The sequence below is a fragment of the Camelina sativa genome, chromosome 12, assembly GCF_000633955.1.
Source record: "Camelina sativa cultivar DH55 chromosome 12, Cs, whole genome shotgun sequence".
Taxonomy (NCBI): domain Eukaryota; kingdom Viridiplantae; phylum Streptophyta; class Magnoliopsida; order Brassicales; family Brassicaceae; genus Camelina; species Camelina sativa.
The window spans coordinates 19,824,560-19,834,720 of record NC_025696.1 but is presented as its reverse complement, the minus strand read 5'-3'; the positions used below and the strand labels follow the sequence as shown (position 1 = coordinate 19,834,720).

Genomic DNA, 10,161 nt, shown 5'->3' with positions numbered 1-10,161 from the left:
AATCACTTTGAAAGGCACATGACTTCACAATAGGAGGTTCATATTGCCCTTTGCGGCTAGCTTTGTTTTCCTTGGCATAGGAGCAAGTTGGCACGTCTAATTTGTTTTGAACCTTTTGTTGAAGTTTTTAACCTTTGTTTTTGTGTTTTGTGCTTTGTCTAACCTATGTTTTTTTTATATTAGTTTCTCTCTAGTTAGAGCATCATTTCTCTCATTTTGACTTTTCCTTCCTTTTTTAGGCTCTTAGTCTCCGAAAATATTTAGTGTTTCAGTTGACATATGTAATTCAACAATACTTTATTTGCAATATATTAAAAAGAAACAGGTAAAAGAAGAAAATACAATTTTACTTTTTTTACCATGCGTAAAAAACCCTTTTTGTAAAATTTAAAGTTTTATGCAAAACACAATCTGTATATGTATAAACCAAATTTAGTCTTATGAAAAACATATGAAACCTAACTTTATATGGCTTCTAATTAATTGAATACATTAAAAAAAATACAAAATAACTTATCGTGTTTTACGTTAGTAATATCATAAGTTATAACAGTTAGAGGGTGTTATAGGATTCTAATTTATAAAGAATTTTGAAGACTTTAACAAAATCAATAGAAGTGAATAAGTGAAAGACTTTTAAGGATTGCTAGAGAGTATTCTATAGTTTTGTTGATTAGTTTTCTAAAATTTTATAAAGTAATCAAAACAATCTCTGTATTTTTGTGATGCTTTCTATGACTTTATTTTGTAAAGAAAGTGTGTAAAATCATGAACCAATAACATAATAAATGAATTCATTAATAATCCTAGATTTTTTTGTTTTAATTGAATAACACAAAACTTTTATTGACTTTATAAAAGTTTGAATCCAATAATCCAAATTTGTTAAGATTTTAATTGATTTTTTTACAAATCACAAAACTAATAACACTAAACTTAACAGAGTTTAACAAAATCTTAATCTAATAACAACATATTCTATGTAATATTTAATGTCTTTATAACTCTATCAAAGTCACAAACCTATAACCCCCACTTAGGTTTGAGTGTTGATGAATTTTTTTCTTTTAAACAGATTTACTGAAATAAAAAAACCACTTTTTAAAAAGAAAATTTTGAATAAATATTTTTTAGTTAATTAGTGAGATTTTTTTTTTATTTTTAATGGATTTAGTTTAATTTTCACGTGGAGATCATGATATATAACCAAAGAGGCAGAAGATAACTAGAAAATATATACTGCTTTAAATAGAAACTAGGTAACAACCCGCATTATATGCGGAATAAATCGACTCAAATAAAATTATTATTTAGAATTTATGGTGTCATAATAATAATTTTACACATAATTTTTTTTTATTTTATTCAGATTTATATTTAATTATTTTGTGTAAAAATATATTTCGTCCGTAAAATGTGGAAAATAATGTTAATTATTGTGATAATGTTATTTATTTTAACGATTATTGTAATAATTAATTTCTAATAAATATTTTCTTTGTTTCATAAAGAGTGTCATTTTAGAATTTAATTTTTGTTTTACAAAGAATGTCATTTTACATTTCCAATCCCCTATATTATATTTTCAATGCATATTTTTCATTAGATTTTCTAGTTTTACCCTTAATTTATGACTAAATTCAACCATTAAATATTTATTAAATAAGGGCATATATGTATATTTTAATATTTTCTTAATTTGCGTGAAATGTGTCAAAATAACACTTATTGTGAAACAGTGGGAGTACTTGAATAGTCATCAAATTTTTTAAAATCAGAAAATAAGTTTTGTATTTCAAAAAGTTAAATAGATGAACATTTTTTTAATAGTTTCTGAAATGTAATTTACTTTAAATAATTAAATATGTTATGAAAATAATAATTAAATTATTAACTATATATTTTTTTATATAGTTGATGAAGTCTTTCATTTGAAAAAACTAATAGAAAGAAACATTACCTTATATATTCTACTGACATATTTATGTAAATAATAATGAAATAAAGATTTCATTATACTCCCTCTGTTTCATAAAGAGTGTCATTTTGACACAATGCACACTATTAAGAAAAATATATGAATTTCTATTTTATCCTTTATAAATACACTAAAATAATTTATCTTTCTAATTAATAAGCTGAAATAGTAGGGATAAAAATGAGAATTAATATTAAAAACTGCACTGAAAATATAAAATGACACTATTTTATAACAAAAAATCTGTGTCAAAATGACACTTTTTGTGAAACAGAGGCAGTATGTTTTAAAGACACATTTAATAATCAAAAGACTTATTTTTGTAAATATGTTTATTTTGAAATGCTTAATTACAATTAAATTTCCAAACCGCTCTGGCAACGACACATCAACATTATTAACAAAATGTTTCTCTATTAATATATAGGGGATATTATTCCAAAAGTAAAAGATTTTTTTTTAATATATTTTTGGTTAATATTTTGACTATTTCTATTTTTTTTATATAGATTATTCTAGCAAATCTCCTTTCCTTAAATCCTAAAGGTGGAGAAAAAAATTAAATGCGAAAACTTGACCCAAACCCGAACCCAATTAAACACGAGATCCGTCATCATCATCCATCCAATCAAATAGAGAGAGACTCGCGTTATGACCTCCCAGTGATTAGCCGCGACTTACCCCTAAAGTAAACTCCTAATCTCTCACGGCTCTCCTCCCCCTCTGACCCAGAGAATTCTCAGTTTCATCACCACAATTCGATCCCGGATCTGATCCGTTTCGACCTAGATCAGAGCACCAATGGCGAGCATGGATCCAGAAGGTATGGATGGAGTTCGTATGACTTGGAATGTATGGCCTCGCACTAAGGTTGAAGCTAGCAAGTGCGTGATTCCACTCGCCGCCTCGATTTCTCCGATCCGTCGTCACCCCGATATCCTTAATCTCGATTATGCTCCTCTCCATTGCCGCTGTAGCGCTGTTCTCAACGCCTTCGCTACTGTTGATTTCAGCGCCAGCCACAGCGCCAGCGCCAGCGCCAAGATCTGGAAATGCCCTTTTTGTTTGCATCCGAATCATTTCCCGACTCACTACCATAGCATCTCTCAGGATAATCTCCCTGGTGAGCTTTATCCTCAGTGCACCACTGTTGAATACACGGTACCGTCGTCTGTCCCTGGTGTTGGTGTTCAGTTCGATCCGAGAACTGGTGCTCCTGTTGGCCCTCCTCTGCCTCCCCCTGTGTTTGTGTTTGTTCTTGATACTTGTATGATTGAGGAAGAATTGGGATATGCCAAATCTGCGCTTAAGCAGGCCATCGGGTTGCTTCCGGAGAATGCTTTGGTGGGGTTTGTGTCGTTTGGTACTCAGGCTCATGTGCATGAATTGGGCTTCTCTGAGATGTCTAAAGTTTTTGTCTTTAAAGGCAACAAAGAAGTCACCAAGGATCAAATTTTGGATCAGTTGGGGCTTGGCTCTTCCTCGAGGAGAGCCCCCACTTCTGGGTTTCCTAGAGGAGCGCAAAACGGATTCCAGAGTTCAGGAGTTAACAGATTCCTTTTGCCGGCTTCAGAGTGCGAGTACACATTGGACTCGGTGAGTAATGGTCTCAGTTTCAATAGATTTACGAACATGTATCATCAATTGTAACATGGGTTTTGAACACTGGTGTGGCTGGTTTTTTGTATGCAGCTTTTGGATGAGCTCCAAACAGATCAGTGGCCTGTTCAGCCAGGTCATCGTCCCCAAAGATGCACAGGTGTGGCATTAAGTGTAGCTGCAGGATTGCTTGGTGCTTGCTTGCCTGGAACTGGGGCTAGAATTGTAGCTTTGGTTGGAGGTCCATGCACAGAGGGCCCTGGAACGGTTAGTGCTTGTTGATTCCTCGGTTGATGGCACTGTCAAGTTTCATCGCACCATATTTGTTTTAGTCTGAATCAATTTTTCTTTCTTTTTTCTCTCCAGATTGTCTCAAAGGATTTGTCAGATCCTGTGCGCTCCCACAAAGATCTAGATAAAGATGCTGCTCCTTATTATAAAAAAGCTGTTAAGTTTTATGATAGTATTGCAAAGCAGCTGGTCGCTCAGGGTCATGTGTTAGACCTTTTCGCTTCTGCACTTGATCAGGTATTAATGTGTCGTGACTAATGATTATACGTTGCTTGATGCCCAAACTCTGATTTGATTCTTCTGGTAGATTTTATACTTCAGGTATAAATGTCTGGTTTCTTGCACCGCTTGGTTTCTCTATTTTGTCTGTTTCGCTGTTACATTTTAGCTGAAATGAGAGCGATCATCCCTCATTAACTCCCTGGAAAGTGTTGTTTTATGAGTCATTATCTCATTTTTTGGTTACAAAATTGTTAGGTGAAGTTGATTTTGTTGATGCACACCAAATTGTGAAACCTCTTACATGTAATCGAGTCGTTTAACTAACCTGTGATCACCAGTTTCTAACCTTTTTCTTCTATTTAATTTTGCTGATGTTAGTGATTGTGCACGAAAGAGCCCATTTTTAGATATAACTTTTACATACATTTGGAAAACTTGAATGGCAATCTATGCGATTGTTTTAGAACATCCCTTTAATGTAGAAATCGGAAATGGTTGATTAAATTCTCTAGATAATATGTTTGCCAGTACCATATCAGAAACCTCATTTTTCATTCCATTTTGATGTCCTCTGCTTCATGAAAGACTGAGTATATTTTTTCAGTACCATTTTTTTCTTCTTAACATAACTGTTGATTGGGATTTGCTTGTTGTCTCTATCAAACCATTCCAATTTAGGTATCATTTTTCATCACATGATTAGATACCTAACTATCATTGTCTCCGCTGTTGCATTTTGGGTATAGTTAGGTTGGGGTTGCTGAAATGAAAGTTGCAGTTGAAAGTACCGGTGGTCTCGTTGTTCTGTCTGAAAGTTTTGGCCATTCTGTATTTAAAGATTCCTTCAAGCGGGTGTTTGAAGATGGCGAGCAGTCTCTTGGTCTTTGCTTCAAGTATGTTTCTGCTCTGCTTCTTATTGTCAATACTTTGCTTATTATCTTCTGTTGGGTTGGTGTTGCAAGAAAAAGAATATTTTGGCAATTAAGATCCTTTCTTGTGGACCATTATGCATTATACTGCTTGTATGCTAATACAATAAATATTTTGCATCATTTAGTCCAAACTAACTCTGAACCTTTCATTTTCAGTGGCACGCTTGAGATCAATTGTTCAAAAGACATCAAAATTCAAGGGGTTATTGGGCCTTGCTCATCATTAGAAAAGGTTATACCTGGAGTGCTTAGAAGTCATTTTCATTCAAGTTATTTTTTTTGTTTTTTGTGTGTGTGTTTGGTGAATGAATAAAGCTGCCTGCTGTTAATTGATTTTTATTTTCATTTGGTGCCTTGCAGAAAGGTCCCAATGTTGCCGACACAGTCATTGGAGAGGGTAATACCAATGCTTGGAAGTTGTGTGGCCTCGACAAGAGTACCTGCTTGACTGTATTCTTTGATCTATCTTCAACCGGGTCAAATGCTCCTGGACTTGTAAATCAGTTGTATTTGCAGTTCGTCACAAGGTATTCTGGCAACTGTTGTTCGTCTCTTTATTCCTTCATTTTTTTTTTTTTTTGTTAATCTTTTTATCTTTCTGGAAGAAGTTATTACTTTAGCTTTAGAATTATTGTGTTTACTGTTATTGACTCGATTGCAGATACCAAAACCCTGAAGGTAAAAATTTACTCCGGGTTACAACTGTAACCAGACAGTGGGTAGATACTGCTGTGAGCACAGAGGTTTGTCATAATCTTGTTTTCTAAACTTGCCACTTTATTCTAAATATTCAATGTTATATTGGGTTTACATGTAATCTACTAGCTCTTTTATGGTAGCACTGTTTTTTTAGGCAGCATTGTTCATATTAGGATTAGAACCTATAAATCTGCTAGCAAATTTTAATTATTTGCCTCCACACTGTGCAAATGCGGTTAACAGCAGTATTGTTAGGCATGGTACCACATCTGGTTCTCATTTTGGTGAATATACTGTGAATATAAGCGAGCAGCTATAGTATTTTTGTCTTTCAATTGCACTCCACATTCTTATTTCTTGGAAACGGTTGGTTAGGATAAACTTGGATTCTTTAGATACCGTCGGTATAAAGTACTCTGATTCATAATACTTTATTTTATATGATTCCTATTCCTAAACCTCTTATGTGTGTTTCATCGAAAATTTGTATCATGTGCATCTCTGAATTATGGTGTTGGTTTGCATGATTTTGTAATTTTACTAGCTTGTTACATCTCACTATTGTCATGGAATCAATAATAATCGTGGTTAGGGTGATGTGTTTGGCGTTTAATAAGCCAAAAGCTTCATGGCAACCATTCTTACAATGGTTACTGTATACATTCTCAGGAACTTGTGCAAGGCTTTGATCAAGAAACTGCTGCTGTGGTTATGGCAAGATTAACTTCCTTAAAAATGGAAACAGAGGTACCATACATCATCTTATCGGTGCTTACAGTATATGGGTTAATTTGACTATGACTTAATTTTTTTGATGCTGTTGGGGTAAGGGGACCAAGCCCATACTGCCTTTGGTCAATTAAAATATGGGATTTTATTTTTTTCTCCTGGCCAAATTCATTTATCATGGGTTCAGGATCTTTGGTAAAATGTTCATCTATATGTCCAAAGGAAGTAAAACTTTATTTCTCATACAGCTGAACTTTATAATTAAAACAAAATAGTTTAGGTGGCTTACAGTTGTTCCTTGAGAAAACGTGCGAAGACGTCTTCCTTGTAACATCTTTATTGAGGATCTACTGTGGCTGTATGATATGCTTTTTTCATCTCTTTATACAAAGATTTTGTAGTCTGTGTGAGGCTCATAGTGAAACTACTAAAAGTAATTGTTGCTATGAAGTCTCCTATCTTATTGCAGTACTATGTATGGTGTTTATCTGCTTGTATTTTTGTGATAGTGTTGCTCACGTATACTGTGTATCATGTATTACCTCAGGAGGGATTTGATGCTACTCGGTGGCTAGATCGGACTCTCATTCGTCTCTGTTCAAAATTTGGTGAATATAGAAAGGATGATCCAACCTCGTTTACGCTGAATCCATATTTTTCATTGTTCCCTCAGTTCATGTTTAACCTGCGACGGTCACAGTTTGTTCAGGTAGACTACTATATTTTGATTTCATCACTATCTGCCTTTACGTAACTGGCATATACAGTTGACTCATGTTTCTTTTTTTGCGGTGTTGGAATGGTTGCAGGTATTTAACAATAGTCCTGATGAAACCGCATACTTCCGCATGTTGCTAAACCGGGAGAATATTTCAAATGCAACTGTCATGATCCAACCATCACTAACGTCATATGCATTTGATTCACCACCTCAACCAGCTTTGCTGGATGTGGCTTCCATTGCAGCCGACAGAATTCTTCTGTTAGATGCATATTTTAGTGTTGTTGTCTTCCATGGAATGACTATAGCACAATGGCGAAACATGGGTTATCATCATCAGGCTGATCACGAGGTAATGCACGCTCTGAACCAGTAGTATTTGTAAAAGCATTTTTTACCTTCATTTTACACTTGCATAGCTGAAAAATGATATGTTCGTCGTTAAAATTAATACTTGTAACTTGTAAGAGCTGGTTCCCTTTAAATGCAAAGTGAATAAGTTGGGTTGTGGCAAGGTCGATAATGTCTATCCATGGTGTCTCATTTTGTGTTATCTTTATACCATCAATAATCCTGTGGTATCCTGAATCTCCAATGTCTCGTGTCAGGGCTTTGCTCAGTTATTGCAAGTTCCTCAAGAGGATTCCCAGATGTTAGTGAAGGAGCGTTTCCCAGTCCCAAGATTAGTTGTGTGTGATCAACATGGATCACAGGTTAGCATTGATATATGTTTTTTAATCTTTTGTCAGCTCGACTTTGATGATTTGTATGTTGTGTGGGTTCTGATCTTATGGTTTTCATCACCGTATCCTTTAATTTTACACCCTTTAACACTGCAGGCAAGGTTTTTATTGGCTAAGCTGAATCCATCAGCAACTTACAACAATGCAAACGAGATGTCAGCTGGGTCAGACATAATTTTCACTGACGATGTGAGCCTGCAAGTCTTTTTTGAGCATCTTTCGAAACTGGCCGTGCAATCCTGAGGGAAGTAGTCTACCCAGTTTGTTTTTTTCTGCTTAAATTATCCGTATCTTCCTTATTACCAGCATGCCCGTTTGTACTATCTTAGAGCTCTTTGTTATTCTCACATTAATACATCATGGAAGGTACTCGCATAGTTGAAGCCTTTTATTTGCATTGGATTTGTCTGGAGTACAGAGATTTACTGTTTACTGTTTTTTCTTCTTGGGATGAGATCTTGTATTATCAATTTTATATGGTTTGGTTCACTGACTTTAGTACTTTTGGACATCTTCTCTGCTTCTGATCCAGTATGTTGCCCTACTGCGTTTTTTAACTTTATTTTGTTGAGCTCTGAATCCAAATGACGCTGCGAGATTTGGTTATGGAGTGTTTTTACTGACTTTGCAGATTCAGCTACTTATTATTACATTACTCGAATGTGTGGAAAGAGTGATTTGGTGAATTGCAAAAGTAATACTTTTTGATGAAGAAATTAGTAAAAAAATATTTTCATAAACTATAAAAGCAGGGTTTTTTTTTAACTTGGTTGCTTGTTCGGATCTGGACATCATTTGTTTTTTTTTTCTTCGGGGTGGGGGGTTCTTCACTTCCATTTGTCACTCACCAAAGTCCAAACATGTCTCTTGTTCACGGTAGAACCGATATATAATTAGAGGAACATGACAAATTAGAGGAACAAACAATCCAAAATTATTATAATTCAACAACCAATATATAATATTACCACAGCAAAAGAGAAACCCAAGTTCTATTCCCAATATATGAAACAAATGTATACATGGCCCCTGGTTTATCACTTACAATAAAAATAAACTTCAATTAGAAAATTAACACTTTGTAATATATTATGTATAGATTCTATAAATATGACCCTGTATTGCTTTAGTGACTTCACTTGGAAACACACATAAACTTAAAACGATTAGCAAGTACTGTATATTGATATACTTTTTCAAAGACATTATTGAATTTCTATTAAAAATGAACAAAAATGTTGTGTTTTTGACCTTTAATTTTTTATTTTTATTTTGTCATGTAAGTTTATTTTTATATTAGGATAAAATATAGGATATTTATAATTATTTCTAAAACAATATTATGTTTATAATTTGACATATATGGAGAGAGCTCGAAGACATTTGGAGGATACATTACAAGTGTATGTCAGGTCTGCAAAGGGGGGAGAAGAAACGATTATACATGTCCTGCGGGATTGTCCGACTATTGTGGGACTCTGGGTGAAGATATTTCCGTTGCGGCGAGGCAAACTGTAAGACCCCGATCCTAGAAACCATACTCGGACTTAAACAGACCGATAAAAAATTTTCTAAGGCCGACGAATTCTATGCGCATATTAACAAGTATAACAACAATTATGAATAACAGGTGAACTTAACTTAAACTTACGAATTTATTAAAAATATTATGAGGTTCAATTCAACGAAATAACAACTTCTCCCATGCATGGAAATAACGAAACTAAATAAAAATAACGCCATGAATATTTCTACCCAAAGCCACCATCCTCCTTCCTCCCTTGCCTCTGTCACACGAGCTGGTCAGCCACTATAGTCCCGATCATCGGACCTATCTTTTCCTGCGTCCATAAAAGGAGGCGTAAGCAAACAAAGTTTACTTAGTAGAGCGGTCATCCCGTCTCACTAGGCTCAGTTCAACGATCTCAATCTAACACAGGGAATATCCCAATCAAGTCACGCAAGTCAATCAAATACCATGGATAGTCGCCTAAATCTCTTAAACCAACCATCATTCATATTGCAATAGAAACCATAACCATAAGACAAGCAATTAACAAGACTAAATAAACCACGGGTCAAGAGAATCAACCATGGAACTCGGCCACAGTCACGCACTCACCTTCGGTATCGACCTAAGGTGTTGATCTCTCGGTTTCTATGCTCGGATCTGATCCCCGCTTCTACACGGACAGATCGATACCATTAGTATCCGAGATATATCCCATAACCATAACCATAACCATC

General features: G+C 34.6%; 1 protein-coding gene across 1 annotated transcript; it reads left to right on the top strand.

Annotated features, from left to right (window-relative positions):
• On the top strand, positions 2,624 to 8,425 carry LOC104732257 (protein transport protein SEC23). Its single transcript, XM_010451794.1, has 12 exons — positions 2,624 to 3,574; positions 3,671 to 3,844; positions 3,944 to 4,105; positions 4,841 to 4,983; positions 5,179 to 5,254; positions 5,383 to 5,549; positions 5,684 to 5,765; positions 6,391 to 6,468; positions 6,998 to 7,159; positions 7,260 to 7,523; positions 7,780 to 7,884; positions 8,011 to 8,425. Exons 1-12 carry the CDS (start codon positions 2,780 to 2,782, stop codon positions 8,155 to 8,157), a joined length of 2,355 nt encoding a protein of 784 aa, XP_010450096.1. The 5' UTR covers positions 2,624 to 2,779; the 3' UTR covers positions 8,158 to 8,425.